This window comes from Pseudochaenichthys georgianus, chromosome 8 (genome assembly GCF_902827115.2).
Source record: "Pseudochaenichthys georgianus chromosome 8, fPseGeo1.2, whole genome shotgun sequence".
Taxonomy (NCBI): Eukaryota; Metazoa; Chordata; class Actinopteri; order Perciformes; family Channichthyidae; genus Pseudochaenichthys; species Pseudochaenichthys georgianus.
The window spans coordinates 21,248,785-21,266,642 of record NC_047510.2 but is presented as its reverse complement, the minus strand read 5'-3'; the positions used below and the strand labels follow the sequence as shown (position 1 = coordinate 21,266,642).

Genomic DNA, 17,858 nt, shown 5'->3' with positions numbered 1-17,858 from the left:
TATATTCCCAAAGGCATTTTCCCAGCTGTCACCATCTGCAAGTGTCATTTTTTTGCATAAACCGTTATGAAAACTACATGTTGAAATGGCAGCCGTTGCATTTTGGACTCCTTGTGGTGGGAAGGGTTTGCGCAGTATTCTGTATGGGTTGGTGTTTCTGTTTTTAATCATGAATCATGCTAGTGATTCATTTGTGACTCATCAAATGGTCGTGAGTTCTCATTGTATCATGTATCAGCATCACTACTAAATCACTCCTGAAATTGAGCCAAATGCTGTTTGACATGAAAAAAGTTATGTATAAGTGATAGGTTAATAAAAGTCACCTGGCTGTTTCACTAAGTGACGTGACGGCTTATTTCCCAAAGTCTTTATGTTTCCCAGGGTAATTTACATTGATTATTTCAGTTTTCTTAGTCACTCTCCCTTTGCCTCTTAACTAATTAGGCCTACAGTGTTATGTCACTGCCCTTTCAGACTGTAAATGTTACTGTGAGTCTAACTTTCACAGTCTCTGAGTGTGACTCAACATGCCCAATGAATCTTCCCAGGGCACAGACTGGGACTGATAGCAGACAGAGCATCGCCCAAAGAAAACGTGATAGTAATTTAGATGCTTAATATCAGCGCTATTTGCTCTCTTATGCCTGGGGTTTGCCATGATTTTCATTTATGGAAATTAGACCATGTGGGCTCCAGCGGCAGTTCAGGAAAAAGTGATTTATTTGGGAGCACCAACAAGCCCGTCAGTGAAAGAGTGTTCAGAATATTTGCCAAATCAGCTTGTTGTTAAGGAGGAGGGTGATGCTTAGATAGCAACCAACCTCTGTGTGGGATCCTCGAGATCGTGGGCCTCCTTTTTTAAGCTTGATATTACATTTGTTTTGGTTATTGGGTGATAGTCGTTTTGGAATCTCCACCAAACTTTGTATGGTGAAAAAGTAATGAACAATGAATATTTACATGAAAGACGATTATAATTAGGGCTGCACGATTTTGGGAAAAAATCTAATTGCGATTTTTCTGACAAATATTGCGATTGCGATTCGAATTGCGATATTTGTTTTTAAGCGACCCAACGGAAGTTTATTGTAAAATGCGGCCAGAACTTCGGCTAGGAAGGTCGTATCAACGTGCTCCCGTCTCTAGCACCCCCGCAGCCTGAGCTACGAGTGAAAAAACTAAACTTACATGAAACTTCCGTTGGGTTGCTTTAAAGTCAAGCTTCAGTTTAAGATTCACCCTGTAATAGAAATACGTGATGGAGCAGTACTAACCTGACTCAGAAACCATCTAGGAAAGCTCCATTGGAAGCCATTTGGAAAGGGCAGGCACTTTCAAAAGCACTTGGCAGGTGATTGGATCAATCTGTCTATCACCTTCTATCATGGGCTACTTCAGATTGATTAACAATGGAGTGGTACATGTGGAGCACAGCACTTCTGATTGGTGTGGATGACTGACACACCATTTTTTTTTTAAATCGCAGGATTTAATAATCGCATAATTTCAAATCGCGATTTCGATTTAAAATCGATTAATCGTTCAGCCCTAATTATAATGATGTCTTAAAAGATCATTTTTTCTACTGGTAACACACAATTTGATATGTTTTGGATTCTGAACAGAACAGTCCCTGCCAGAGCTTCAGAGAAGCGTGTGTGGGAATCAAAACAAAGGCCAATGAAATCCATACAGCTCAGTAAGCCAACTAAAGTCCCTCTGATTGCTTGGGAGGAATTGTTTTCTCTGAGTTCTTGGTTTTTATCTTGAGGAAACGCAGTGAAATTAAGAGGCGTTTGTGATAGAAAATAATGTTTTTATTGTGTTTTATACTTTTTCTCTGACATGTATGGCATACTGTATATCTTATTCTAAGAGATCTTGATGTATATTGGTTGTATATACATCAAGATCATCTCTTATTCTAAGAGATACAGTAGGGTCTAAGGATAGAGGGTGTCGTTTTTCTCATACTGATATTCTGAACAATCTGTGCTGTTGTATTTGCTGTAAAGTGTCTCTACTGTAGGCTATTTTTTATTTATTATTATTAATGTAGCCTACAGCACTTTGGCTCAACCACAAATCGTTTATAAATGTGCTATATAAATAAAACTTGATTTGATTTGATTTATTGTTGCACTGCTGATGTACGTATATCGACGCTGTCCTCTAACTCATCAAACTTTCATGCCTGTGGACACAATCCATCTACGAACAGAAGGGGTTTTATTGTGTCATTCCCTGACATGTATGCATAATGTATCACAGATGAACAAATGCTTTGTCAGCCTGCAGTCTACCAAGGCTTGTTGGGGTGATGTCAACTGCAGAAATGTATGCAGTGCAGAATGCTTTGTGTCTAGCCCGAGGAAGAGTGACTTCTCGACAGGCTGTCCAACTTCAGCAAGAGCTCTCTGAATTTCACACTATCTTTCTAAAATGAAGTCCCATCTTCCGACAGCAGTATTTATATATGTATATCTAATGTAAGAGTACGTGAGTTATACTGTAGGCTGCATCAAAGGAAACACCTTAGAAAGTATACAATCTTGCTGTTAAGGAAACGTTATAGATCATGTTGTATAATTAAGTGAATTATGAAGTGAGCTATTGCTTTTATAAAACGGTTACCAAGTGTGGCAATATGAAAGAAAAATACACACTCTAATTTAAATAATTTTTATTCGTAAATAATGATGTTCAAAATAAAATAGTCCCTCCGTTGCCTTCTGCACGAAACATAGTGTGAGGTGGTTGCTATGCAACAACACTAACAGCTAGCGAATATATTAGACAGAGAGCGTTGATCCATTATTTGGCTATTTATTTACATTAATTTGTATGTTGCCGTTTATTGTGCACCCACTGAAAAACTGTCCAGCATCAGTTGCATGCTTACGTGGTTACTTGTATAGGTTGAGGTTGTTCTAGGCTGTTGCTTGGCGTGGTGAGAATATTGCTCCACTTTCTCCGGTCCCCGAGATTTGGCTTCCAGTAGGTCTGGAGAGAGCTTTCGCACCTGTGGCCACTAACGGTCATAATTTCTCTGCTTTGTTTCAAGACCCGCATCAGAAAGCTTTTGAATGGTGGTACTTCTCCAGTTGGTCTACCTGCTCTTCACGTAGCTCTGCATGTCGTCGTTTAGGTGCTTTTTTCCCCTGGAGATAGGCACTCTTCAATCCACTCCTCCATAGTAAGACCCCCCGGAGGTCGAAGTTAATCTTAAATGTTTCCATCTTATGCTTTGTAAGTTTGTTTCGTAACGGAAGAAATGTAAATATATGTATGTTTAAACGTTAAGATCATGTTGTATAATAGAGCTTTATGCATGTAATACAAAGTGATGGCTGCCCACAGATTTATCTTTCTCTCAGTACCACATCAGAAAAGTGAGCTATTTCCTTATTATGACTCAAGTCAGTAATTATTGGCTCAGGTCTGCCCACTCCCTCCCTCGGAAAATTACAGGATGGATTTACCTCTGACTGCACCTGTAAAATGAAAGTGGTTTCAGGATCAGCTTGTGGAATGAGTCATGTTGCATGGCGCATCAAAACTCCAGATGCAGCTAATGCCAAAGAATGCCTGCCATGCATGTAGAAATCGTAGTAACAGAGGAATTGTTCATGTCTGGTGTTTCCTTCTTTCAAGGTTAGGCAAACTACACTCTGGAAACTAATTTTGTTTGTAAGTATAATACATAAGTACACTATATATTAATACATTTTGCATGTGTGTAGGCCTTCCCAAATAATTGCCCTTATATTTCACAATTTAGGTATAGTTTTAGTGATATGTGTCCAGTGTGAGCTGTAATTACTTCAGATGATCAGCAGAGGTCATTCTTGGCATCTCTTCTGATTGTAAAAAATAATTTTCTCACTTTTCCAACCTAATTCAGGTTATTTAAACACCAATATTTGCTATTGTAGCTTAAGTTGTGTTGTTATGGTGATATGGCTAATAATAGAGCCTTGTGGTTTCAGGAACAACCCTGTGGTACAGTTACAGTTATAGCCATGATGATTGGAGAGTAGACCACTACATTGCCCCGGGCACACAGAGCCGGAAACAGAAGCTAACCCTTCAGGCAAGACTCCCATTGGTTGTATATACATCAAGATCAATTTAGTTGAAATGTGTTCTCTGTATGGACACATTTTAGAAAGCCGGCTTTAAAAACGGGGGTCTTGAGTTTGAAAGAAATTGACATTTACTAAAAACTAATATAGAGGCTATCAAGTTGCATTTTGGGAAGAGTAGGATCCAGTGGAGGTTGGCTCATATAAAGTGCTAAAAACCATGATATCTCGGCCTCTGCATAATGTATTTACAATATTTTCCCCCAAGTTCCCAAAATGCTGGTATAGTAAAGTGTTGACTCTATCCTAGCACATTTCAGAATTTGAGGACAGGGTTTTTTCTGCCTAACCAGTTGTGGAAACTTTCTGTGGGAAACAATATGGGGCAACATGGCTTGTGCAATATCCATACAGCTGATTAGTTGGTCAGCCAGTTTTCACATTTTTAAACTCGAGAGCCAGGATTGCTCTTGAAAATCGGCTCTGTCACATGCAACCACACTATAATCCAAGGGCTTAACAAAGTATGCCAAGATCAGCTATTTCATAACAAGGCTTTTGTGTGTTCAAAATGTGCAGGGATGTTATTGAGCTACTTTCAGCTAATGCAGATTCAGCTGCTGGAAAGTTGTCAAAAGAAGCTCTGTCCGAATAACTGATTCTACCTTTCCTATGTTGCAGACGGAGCAGCAGATGTGCTTAAGGACCAATATTACAAATAATGGAAACAAAATAGTATCGCCTGCCAGTATTTTTCAGTCTATTAATGTATGTTCAAATTGTTTCAAAAAAGTGTTGATGCATATTTTTGTATCTCTAAGTTGTTATTTTATTGTATTACCTTCAATTGTCAGGCATTCCTGTTTTTTTCAAGCTAAATTGTCCTTGTTAACAAAACCTTGTGAACAACAGAGAAGAGTGGTGAAATAAAAAACATTGTTCTTTCAGGAAATGTCTCAAACATACACAAACAAAACCCTCTTTTACATTTCAGCATCTAGTATGACGCTGCTTTGACGCTTGCATATTTAACTTCACATGTATTCAAGGGTCAGTTCTGTCAGGAAGTTGCAGACAACAACGTGTTGATATCAACTGAGGATCTCTTTATTTGAAGGTCAAACGGCTCTCTGGTTTCACTGGTACTGGGTTCTTCAGGACAGCAGCAGTGCTCTGGGGAATGGATGAACTTTCTAACAATGAATAGAAACTTTGTGCGTACAGGGTTCACTTCACGAACTACATTGGCAGTTGTTGAGTTTTGGCAGCACAACTGAAGCATTCATAGGCCACAGCTTGAAGCCTCTCAAATGAAGTAGCCATGCAGACTAAGGCCTCTCAGGAGTGGGGTAGGATTTGATGCTTTAGGAATTGTGATGGAAACTCCTGAAGCAAAGGAGACAGGACTCAGAGAGACACGAGGAGAGCAGGAACTTTGATGGCAAACACTGATGGATTATTTGGAGCTTGGGCCGGATAATTCACAAGACATGTGCTGTGCCACGAGTTGATCTCTACCCCAGACCCATATATTTAGCTAGTTCTGAGAGAATAATCAACATTTTGCATAACAAGATAACACCATAACACCTCTATCAGCTGACGCCAACAGGCAGGAACAGGGAGACAACACACTGAGAGCACAGCAGCCAAGGTTGCAGGCAAACTGGGTCAAAGGTGTGGGCCTGGGAAAATATTTCCCCGACAGGTATTTAGACACATTTTGTTCTCCTAGTGAAACAGGATTGGAGAGTTAAAAGAAAAACAGGGAGGAGGTGTTATCTCCTCTCTGTGAGCGCAGCATTCCTCTTGGCGCTCCTGTGTTCATCGACAGGCCCTCTCCTATCCAGGCCCGCCTTAACCTGCCATCAGGCCCTGGGGCTGATAGGTTTTGTAGGCCCCCTATTTAAACAACAAATGAAAGTCATTTATAGCCTCGGCAGGCTCTGTGATCGCACTTCTCCACTCTGCTCTACGCGCGCCTGGTCCTCTCCTCCAGATGAGTGACGTATCGGGCCTCCCTCATGTATTTGTCCGGTTGCCGTTGGCTCCCCTCCACGTAGCAAGTCCTCGTCGTCCTCTCCATCTCCTCCAACAGATAATGTCCCTCCTGTCTGTTTTTCCTCTCCCGCTACTCCATCGCTATCAGAACCAGACGGCCTACTTGGCTCAGAGGCCCCGCGGCCGGCACCGCTACTGCTCGGTACAGAACTCATCTGTCCTTCCTCCTCATCCTGGCCTACAGGTTTAAAATAACCTGTAAGCTTCGGCATTTTTTGTAATAGCTGCTTGTTTCGAAACTCCTTTTCCCTCAACAATTTCCTTTCCCGAGCGCCACTCTCAAACTTTTTCTTCTCAAACTTTTTCTCCTAAACAACCTTCATCTGTCACTCAATCACTCGCAATTTGAATAAGTCACATGTGAAACATATTCTCATTCTGATTGGCTGTTAAGTCGTGCCCACTGACTGTTTCGGAGTCATCATGTTTGAGAAAAATCTCTGGAATCCATCGATCTGATTGATTAGCGGAGCAAATGATCAAAATACTACGGAGGGAAGATATTTTCGTTTGGATTACTGTTTGGAAGCTCGCGAGTGTGTGTGTTTGTGTATTTTTGCGTTTGTGTGTATTGTGTTTGTTTCCCGGGGAAAACACTCACGAGAAACACAGGCTGTTGTTATGCCTGCTGTGACGTCAAGTTACTCCGTTCTCCGCTTGTAATCATGCCGTTACAAGCTTCAACGTTGTATTTATCATCTGAATTTGCCGAAACAATTTTAATATTCTGAAAGCCAAGACTTTGTTTATTTGAAACCAGATGAAAACAAACTGTAACGGACCCTGCCGTGTTATCTATGATTACTATACGCCTTACATTCATAATGTCAGCCGGAGGGAGGGGGAGTGAGTGGCGAGTGAGAGCTGTCATCTTCCCTTTACAAGCTTCAAACATTTATTTATCGTGTGATTTTGGAAATAAAAGTTTCATATTCTGAAAGCCAGGACTTTGTTTATTTAAATGTTTTTTAAAAACATCCGAAATAAAAAACTTTTTTTTAAACTTTTTTATTGGCTCATGATAGGCCCCTGATCTCCGTAGGCCCCTGGGCTTCAGCCCAGGTCAGCCCGTGCATTAAGGCGGCCCTGCTCCTATCTGACAGCAGCACAGTCCAGCAGGTGTTATAAAAACAGTAGGCTGATTTAGACTCTTTGAACATAAAAATAAGAAACTATGTAGCTTTCCTGTCTGTCCTAATAGTTTTCCCTTAAAAATAATCCATGAAATATCTCCCTGCAAAAGCAACCATCAGATGCACCTTATCACAGTCAGCAGTAAAGGTTAGTTTACTGTGTTGATGGAGCAGGATTCATTTAATTTCTTATCTTTTTTTATCCAGGTGTATCCCATTGAGATCATTGATCTCTTTTTCAAGGGAGACCTGCTTGAGGATGAACATGAAAGTAAAAATATGAGACTGTTTTTGTGCAGATGCGCAAACCTGTCAAGGTGAATCCTGACAGTCTCACCAGGATTTGTTAGAAGTAGAACCAGTTTTACCATTGGCAACACATCAGTGTCTTTGCTACATGGTTGTAGTCTTGTCGCTGTGATTCACCATTTTGAGTTGTGCAATAACGAATGCTTAATGTCAAGCAACTATTTACCTAAACATACTGAAACATCCAAAATGAAAAGAAGAGCTGTAGTATTTCAAATTGTAGCTTGTTTTGATTATATTAATTAAATATGAATGGCCAATCATAGCTTTTTTAAGAAAGCATAGGGAAAGTTTCAGTAGCAGCCCAAAAAACCCAGAACAAAAGCAAACAAACGATTTAAGTTGCTGAATAAATAGCGATTTAAACCACTTATGGGAATATAGCCCACTGTGATTTCACTTGAAAATCCAACAGGTGTTTGAAAGTGCTTGGAAGTATGAGGCTATGTGTTCGCCACAGACCAGTGTTGTTGCTATTTTCTGAAGAGATACAAGTCTGACTGCAAACACGTCTGCTCAGCGGATGTGGTGAATTCACAATCGTAAGATCAGCACCAGTGAACTGCAGTGCCTGTGTGTGTCAATCACTTTTCTCTCCCAGTCCCTGCCCCCACTCAACCCTGTCCCAACAGCAGTGTGTGCGTGTGTGTGTGTGTGTGTGTGTGTGTGTGTGTGTGTGTGTGTGTGTGTGTGTGTGTGTGTGTGTGTGTGAAAGGCAACAGCAGACTCGTCATCTGGCCCATTTGCTGCACCTTCAGACTACGTTAAATCAGCTGTGACGGGAAGCTGTTACCGGATAGGGAGCAGCTCCTACAAATTAAAGACTCAATTAATCATAGACTTAAAGTAAAGAACTATACTTGTTAATCAGTAGGTTTATTTTTGTATTTTCCAAATCTGCTGAAATGTGCTATACTATTTTTCTAAACGTATTGAAATGTTAGGGTTGTAATTGGATCCTTAATTGATTAATATATTGCATTTCACACAGTGAAGTTGTTAAACTCATACCACTCACAGAGATACAACTCAAATTGTCCTATCTCCAACGCTTTTCTTAAATAGATATCTTACGCTAAATATATTTTCTTTAATTATTAATATAACTGCTAGCTACTACTTGGGAATTTATAATAATTAGACTATTTGTGCTTCCTACTTTTGATACTAATTTGTTATGGCTATTTATCTTGTAGGCCCAATCAAATACAAATTGACAATATTCAGTAGCAATTAAAATCCCCCCTTCTGTTCAACCATCCTTGTTTCAGCCATGATAAACCCGTTTGGTAAATGTTAGTGCGGATTTTATTGTGAAAGTCACAACCGGAAGCTCATCCTTTTTTCCAGCCGCGTGCCTTGACAGATAATCGCGCGCAGAACAGATTGGCTGGTTAAAGTCCTCCTTCGTCTCTTCTAACCACTCCCTTGAGCTGTCGACAGAGCCACCCTTCACTTACCGAAGAAACCATTCCCAAGTGTGTTTGTTAACTCGGCAGAAAAACTTATAAAACAGGTCAATATATTTACCGATACTGGTAACCGGTCAAAGTTGTGTCGCTCGGAAACCACTTGTAACTTTTTCAACTCGGACCTGCACGGAGACAGCATGGTGTTAAAATCGGAAGACGGCGTAGGTGAGTGAAGCAGCCAGGAAATACATATGTATCGTCTGAATGTCTTTTGAAATGTCTTTACATCATGTGTTTAGATACAGGATATGTTTATGGGAAGTTTAAGCTTTGTTTACGGGTGAAATGTTTAAGGGAAACCTCGAACCAAATGTGTGAAGTGGGTGCTGGATCGTTTGGCCTTGTTGACAGTGTTTACTGCTCCATTCTCCACACTATTGTATTGACTCAGTCAACTATGTGCATTATGTTGTGGGTTTCTAAACGTGGGCAGCATCTATAAAAACACAAATTATATAATATTATATAATTCACAGTCAGGTATAGTGTCTGTATGCAAAATGCTATTAAAACAAATTCACGAAAACATCATAAAACACACAAAAAGGCTCCTGTATGTTAGCATTGCCATTTTAAGTTTGCAAATTGCTATTAATACATTGTCACAGTCTGTTTGTTAAAGATACAGTAAGAAATATATATATTGTAGTTTTTAATATGTGCACTGTGGGTGTTATTTTGTATAAACACTTCAGTAACACATGTAATCTTTTGGCCCCTAATGCACAACACATTTTTAAGTGACTGCTGGTCTGTAAGCAGCAACAGGTGTGAGAACAGACAGTAACTCCTTCCTATGGCAGCAAATCACTGACATTCAAAACATTTAATTTCATCTTTAACATTATCCTAGTTCAAATAGTTATGTTATCCTCACATCCCCATTCCAACAGATGTTATGTAATAAAAAGCATAGTTATAATGCCAGTACTATATAGAAATAAAGGAGTGAGCAGCCCTTTTAAGTCAGACACAAACCCTTTGTTGCTGAGCCTGATGCCTTCATCTCTGTGGTTGGCCTGCCAGAATTAATTAGCACCCCCGCCCGTATTAATCGTGTTAGAGAACAGTGAACATCTGAGCGACTGATCCTGTTAATATGCTGCTGCTCTTTTGTTCTGCTGACGGAGAGGCAGAACTTCCACACTCTTTGCTTCTGTTTTCAGGGATGAGACAGGGGAACAGTCGATTCTCTTCGAGTCCATTTGTGTCTGCCACTTAGGGGTGGGTGGTCTGGGAAGTTGGAGTAGTTGTCACTAATGGTTCCCTAATGAGTGGAGCTGAGAGATCTAATGGGGCCCGCCAGAACAATGCCCTGCCTGGCACTAATGCCCCGGTGGTTTGATAATCGCCATCCTCTCCCCATAATCATATTTTAGCCTTCTTTCCAGCTTGGAGTGGACCTCCTTACCTCTCAGGCCAGTGCACAATTACAGCTATAATGTAATTGGACAAACTTGTTTACTATGGTGCAGTGAGGTGTTGTCCTTGGTATCTCAGCAGAACATAGTACGCTTCATTGCTGAAATATTTAGGGCAGTGCCACCAGTCAATTAAAGAGGCAGACAAATAATAGCTCAGTTTTTAAACCACAGCAACCTGCCGCAGTAATGTTTGGTTATATGTGGGATGGGGATCAATAAGTCTTTTTTATTGTTCTATATGCATTAAAAATTCATTAGATGTATTAATTAATGACAGAGTTCAACATGGGAACAAATATGTAATGGCCTTTCATAGCTTGTTTAATTAAAAAACCAGACAAAAAGCAAAACATCTCAAATAAAAAAAATTAAAAGTCTGAAATTTGAAATAATCAAAGTTGTCATTTTTTACATCACATTAAAAAAAGATCTTAGCCACGCACTATCCTATTCTAAACTTCATTGATTAAAAGAAAGACAATGAATTGCCTTATTCTCTGTACTTGTATTAGTTGTTTAAGACATGTATTAAGAACACATTCTAAAGGATGGCTAGATCAAGCAAGTTGTAAATAGGAAATCTATTTGACCATGTCCCTTTGGGATCTGGAAGCTTGTGTGTGTTTCTTTATTTTCTGCCACATTATAGACTTAAACATTGAATCAATGTATTCCCTGAAGTTACTGCTCTCTCAAACGGTGCTGCCTGTCAGGATAACGAGAGGACCTGCGTGGGAAACTTGTTTCTCTGAAATTGGCTGTATACACGGTTGACAGTTATTTGGTGGCTGTATTTGTTTTCATAAACGTATCTTTAAACCGGTCTGTGAGAAGCCATATCCTCTGTGTTCCACAAATGTATCAAACAATCCTCAACTTTTAAATGTGTGAGGGGACGCTGTCTGAAGTGTGTGCCAGCCCCGCTGCATCCAGGCTTCATTTATTATATAATAAATAATATACTCATTTTTCTCACATTTCACCAGAACTGTTTTCACTTCAACGTTTTCCTCCTGTCTCGCACATTTTAGCCTGCAGTACATTTTTTTGTCTTTTCTACTGAGCTGATGAAGTTGGTTTGCAGCAGGTAGAGACATGCCTGCATTCATTTTCTACATACAGGCCTCTATGATCAGTCCCGTTGACAGGGCATAGAAATGTAAAATGGCGCTTGGCAGGAACTCCATAGACACTGCATTTTAAACTGTGCTGATTTGACTACCAATCACAGCTGTGGTGCATTCAGGGCCTGGTCACAGTCTGGTTGTGCTGGCGTAGTCTGCTCAGCAATATTTGTGTATGTTTTGTCTGAGCTGCAGGAAAGAATAAAAACTGCAAGCATTTCCTGATGTTCTTTTAGAATAGCTTATCACATCTTTTGTTAATTTACAGATGATTGAGGATATATACTATATGTTTTGTGTGGTTAACTTTAGACAAAGAGCCAAACAATGCATGCTGAGTTGAATAGCTGCTTTGGTGGGGTCATGTTGTTATTTGTGCACTGTTTGAACTCTCATGCCACCATGTTGTGATGGAGCGGGTGAATTAAAGTATTGCAGGATGGCTATTTTGTTACATTTTCCACAGGATGTGTGGGTTTAGCCTCAGCTTTCACTCCTCCCCTGAACGTTGAGAACAGCTAACAAACAGGAAGCAGAGAGGTTGTCAATATGCTCGGCAGGAAATGAAATCCTACAGGTTGTGTGTGGGCTTACATTTACACTGCCTCATGACAGAAAAAGCCACGCAGGGACAGAAATAAGAAGGGAGGAAAACACGGCTGGCTCTTCCAGCTTTCCCATCATGTGTTTTCTGGATGTGTGTATTTTACTGGCAAGAGAGGATGTTGATAGTAGTTCAGCCCCGATAAGAATCAAGGCCAGCAGCATTGGAGGACAAAGGCATGCATTGTGGGTAGAAATAGCACTTCCGCTTTTGAGGAAAAACATTGAGAAGCGTCCACATTGGCCTAACCAAACAATTAATGTTGCTAAATGCCAATAAAACAGAATGGAGATTATTTAAGAAAGCCGATCTCTTGTGTTCATAGTGATGGATTGTGTGCGTGAAGCTGCAGGATGTGTATGCTGCGGACTCGTCTGTATGCTTTACACTGAAGCTGTGTGTGGTGGCAGACCTCGCTATACGTTCTCCAGCCACATCCTCTGCTCCCTGCATTCCTTCACTGAAGCTTTAACACAGCCAGCAGACTGAGCGCTGTTTCTGGGATATTAAGGTCCTTTGGGGGATCAACATTCATTTGAATCCCGTTTCTCGATAGCGAGGCATACACCTGACCCCACTCATGTACAACACAACAATTACAGGTTGTTTTTTGGAAGAGACAAGGCTAGGGGTGGTTTTAACTGGGCAGTGCAGTGGCTCCCAACCTCAGGGTAAATCTACAGGCTCATCACAACTCATGTTTTAAAACCGTAATGAGAAAACTAATGTAGTGAATATAGGTGTTTATTTATTTTCTTGCTTACATAATATCTACTTTACTCTGTAGTTTCGAGGTGACTCAAAGACAAAGTGCCTGATCTTAAGATGAGAAGTCCTTTATTGATCCCAATTTGGGAGATTTGTGTGTTGTAGCCACATAAAAAGACAAGGCACTGTACATTAGAGAAATGAAAAGACTAAAAATAAACAATCCAAATCTTGATCTGCAGGTTTATTTTATTCAGATTTTTAATAATGATACTGATAGTCATAGCATGATCAAGTGAACATGTTTTCCATCTGGCATTTCAATATGATCTGTTTAGTCGTGTAATCCAGGATATAAATCACCACTCCGTGTCAGAGCCGGCTGTAATCTGCAACACATGGGTCCCATACTGACAGCAGTGAGAGCAGCCGGCTCACTGGGCCTGCAGAGGGCAGCCGGCTCAGCAGAGGGCTCCAGGTTGACTCATAAAGATATGCAGACGTGAGGGAAGCGCTCACATCTGCTCTGTGATGCAGACGCTCCCGGGGGCAAGTCAACACTCATGCTGTACCAACACGACGAGGAGGAATGCTGTGCAATCTTTGGGCATGAATCAGTTGGGATAATGCCAGTGGTGGGATTTACTAAAGTACATTTACTCAAGTATTGTACTGAAGTACAATTTTGAGGTATTGAGTATTTTAATGATATGCTACTTTATTGTTTTACCTCACTTCAAGCCAATATCGTTTTTTATTTCACTACATTTATTTGATCGTTTATGTTACTTTTTACTTTACAGATTTAGATTTTTTAACACAAATAAAAAGTGATCTTCAGGACAGACTGTATTGTTAAACTGGGGTTTGGAGGTCATGATGATGGCATGACTCATCGGGAGAGAAGACCTGGCTCAAAAGTGCTGACTCATACCAACAGCTCATAACTACCTCACTGTGGTAACCGGATGTGTCTGGAGAAAAAGATAGACTTCCTAAAAATACTGCTCCCTGTCTTATTCAGTACATTTTTCTTTCTTGGTTTTTCTTGACATGTTGGATCTGAAGTTACTGAAAAACTATTTATAATCTTTGGTAGAAATGTGACTTTTTACTAAACTTTGTTGTGCCCTGTTTTTGATCTGGGCCAGACCTTATTATTAAAATGTTTTGCTGCTAACTATAATGTTTAATAATATGAATTCATTACATTTTATTAGAGCGCTTTTCCAGGTGCTCAAAGCGCTTTACATGACATATCACACTATGGACAATACCCACTATGAGTCATATCCCTTTTTATAAATACAGTCTATGTTCCCTTCTAAAACACGGTTTGTGAATGTTTAACATTTGTGTATTGTAATTATTTTATTAGGACTGGGTGTCAACCATCAGTATCGTACCAAGGAAGTGGTGTTATCAATTCTAATACAGATCACCAACTAAGACAGACCAACATGTTTCAAATAGTCCACAACACCACTGATTAATCACACATCTGATTAATAACAGCTCTCTGTGTTTAAAGACACGTGGGCATTAGCATATAGACTTTCTTTATATTGCCCTGTAAGCAGGAGGCAGGGAAGGGAATGACCACTGGGTGGAGCCTCTATGTTAATGGTAGTGACAGCAAAAAAAGAGAAAGGGAGGCAGTGAGTAAGACTTCCTAAATGGACTGTGTCAGTGTGCTGAGAGCATGCTGGGAGCTGATAGCGGAGCGGTACAGTTGAGGAAAGCCGGCAGTGTCTCTCTGTGACTGGAGGAGCAGGCTCCTTCTCTCCGCCGCCTGTCATGTGGACTTCTGGCCCGCCTGCGTTACGCCATAGGAGCTGACAGAAAAGAGGACTTTTTTATATCAAGGAACAGAGATAAGGTGATCGAGAAGGAAGAAGAGCTCTCTGGAAAGACACATCATTTGCTCTTTGGAGGACTCTCGTACAGGTTAGCACTCACATTTGTTTGCCGTCATGTGTTTTTTAAGTTGTTCTTGTATTGTTTTTCACTCTGTTTGTAGAGCCTGTTATTTCTGGTCCTTTGATGTCATTTTAGACTTTGGTCAGTTTTCATTGATTCTGTCCAACCACAGCCATGCTTTGATTAAATCAGTGAAGTTGGGGTTATAGTGTGCTGTCCACATAAAAAGCAGCTAGGCTGAATCATTTAAAGTGCTGTCCTGTCATTCTCCACCCTGGTTTGTTGTGTTGTGGTTAAGCTTAGTGGATGGAGCTCCACTCAATGACACTTAAGATGAATGAGAGCAGCCAATGACTGAGCAGTGTGGTCAGGTTGAGGATCGCTGTTTGTATTGCTGTTGATGGTTCGGTTTTCCAACAATAAAGGGTAACGTAAGAGGCAAGGTATTTATGACCACATGTCAGACGGTGAATTCACTTAACTAATTTTCTCAGTGCCACAAAAGAAAGCTGGGATGACCAATAAATAAATATCAGGGCAACATTTAAAGCCAAGGATGCTTGAGCCACCGACAGTCCCCTGCCAGAGCCTTGTTGAGGAATTCCATCAGAGGCCACTTTCAGACACAAAGGGAAATCTGTGATCGTCCCACTATCTCTGTTCGCCTGCCACTTGCCGTCCCACGCCTCCCCGGCCAAACACTGGACTTGTTCTCCTGGTATCTCCCCTCTCTCAGTCTCTCCTCACATCCTCCTACCCTCCTACCCTCACAGCAGGTCAGGTTGGATGCTTTGTGGCTTTCTGATCCATACCTGGTGGTCCAGTTTGTAGAAAGTGATCTGAAGGTCAGAGGTGAACATGTTCTATCGGGCCGGTGCCCATATTCAGGACTGGCATTCCTTCACAGCCCATGCAAGGCTTTGTTGCAAGCTGTCTGGTTCAGAAGATGAAGGTGTATTTGTGTGTCTGTGTGTGTGGTTTCAAATATATATATATATATATATATATATATGAGGGATAGTCCCCTTGGGGTTTACTGTAGTAATGAGATTCAGTCTCGGATCAGCGGATGAGACGTTCTGAATCGCCCTTTGTTGTTCATACAGCAGAAAAGATCAGAAAGGTTTTTTAGACCCCGGTTTACCCGTGTGTTTGTGCCTATCCCAGCTCACATTATCGATTGTTTGTGTGTTTTGTGCTGAACTCATTAAAACTCATCATGAAGTGGACTGTTTCTTGTTACAGCTTGTGCTCTCATTGGTTTTGGCTAAGAGTCGATTGATTGGAGCCTACAGGGACCTTGGTGGGGTGAAGGGCGCATTTGGCAGTTTTAAAGGGGGAGGGGGATGTATTAAACTGATTAGATTGGCTAGAAAACTCAAAGAAAGTCGGGGATAAAGATGGAGTAGATGAGAGGAAGAAGACTAAGGCTAATCAAGCCTAATTAAAAGATGTTGAGGAGACACAGAACGGATGGAGAGAGAAACTAAAGTGTCATTCATCTGCCTTGATTAGTGCGTCCACTTCATCAACATGAAATGATGTCATTATGGACAGACACGTGGCTGCAGAAATAGATGTGTATATCTTTGCATATTCCTTCATACATAGATCACAGGCACCATAGACACATTCACTGATGTCTCCATCTGGTTCAGTAGATATAGACAGAATAGATCCGGTGTCACACTAAACTGTGGAGCACATGTATATATTATTAAGTCCACCTAAGTGTGCATCTTGTGACCACGTCCAGTTACTGTGTCACTAGGGGCAACTAGGCGATGATTTGTGTCGTTTTGAGCTGAGAGGAGCTCCCTAAATTGGGTCACATCTGCAGGGAGGGGGGGGGGGGGGCTGAGATATCCTACAAGCACTTAAGAATTTAATTTCCTTATTTTCCAAGGAGAGTTCTTCAGTGATCTGGGTGGAAATGAGACGTCTGCCTCTTCTGCCATGATGGAAATCAGGATGTGTATTAGTGGGCTCCGCCGCTGTGGGAGAGGGAGCTATAATTGGTAACTCCCTTGATGTCAGCTCCCCGGTGCTCTCCGCTGACCCAGCCCTCACTAAAAACGACTTTGCCCATCTAGGAACTCTGCAGATGCTTAGAAGCCAAAAATAAGGACATTCCCGGTCAAACGGTTGAATGTTTTTTTTAAATAAAGCGCCTTAGGGATTTAACGACGGTAAAACATGATGTTTCGCGCGAACAGTTTGTGTATAACAAAAATGTTTTAGTAAGGGATGGCCAACTTCAAGGGGACCTATCATGCAAAATGCACTTTTTGATGTCTTTTATACATAAATGTGTCCCCGGTGTGTCGGGGAACTCACAAAGCGTCAGAAAATAAAACCCTCTCTCTTTTCCGCTGTACCCAAATCTCTAAAAACAGGGCTACAACGGAGCTGATCCAGATTTGCGTCCAATATGACTTAATATCTGAAATGTAGGCTGGCTTTACGCCCACGGCCCTATCAGAAACGTTGCTATCAGAAACAATGCCCGACTGCTTTGGACATAATATGGTCGGTGCATGTTTACATTAGCATCACTAACACTCAGAGCTAACCTGTACTGCACAGAGCATGTGTGTGAAGAAGCGGGAAATAAAAAGGAACTCACCTTGTGGTATAACCGGCAAGAGAGAAAGCCTTTGAGCTCCATACTGTTTCAGAAAGAATCCTTGATAATCCATGATATGGCGTTTCATCACGGCAGTATTTAGTTCAGACAGTAGCTGCCAGCTCAGCCCCCTCCTTTTTTCTTTTTTAAAGCTTTATACCTAAAATCAGCACTTTTCAAACAGGAAGTGAAATAGGGATATGAGTAGGGCTGTGCAATTTAATCGATCTTGCGATATATATATCGATATTTAATTTTCCGAGAAAGTATCGATATTTCAGCCGCGGGTATCGATACATTAAGTCTGATAACTGTGTTCGTTATACTCGCGTCCAGGAGAGAAGCTTTAAAAAGGAGACTAAGTGAGTCTCTGAGAATGTTCAAATGTA

General features: G+C 40.9%; 1 protein-coding gene across 4 annotated transcripts in view; it reads left to right on the top strand.

Annotated features, from left to right (window-relative positions):
• Positions 1-17,858, top strand: part of cyth1a (cytohesin 1a) — a 53,416-nt gene that overhangs the window by 16,958 nt on the left and 18,600 nt on the right. The window contains exon 1 of one of the 4 annotated variants that reach the window (XM_034088902.2): positions 9,008-9,228. The exons of 2 other annotated variants lie outside the window; for them this stretch is intronic. In XM_034088902.2, the coding sequence (XP_033944793.1) occupies positions 9,201-9,228 (28 nt within the window). In that variant the 5' untranslated portion in view covers positions 9,008-9,200. Of the gene's footprint in view, positions 1-9,007; positions 9,229-14,587; positions 14,871-17,858 lie in introns of those variants that run through there. One more of the 4 variants, XM_034088904.2, reaches the window with a different exon arrangement.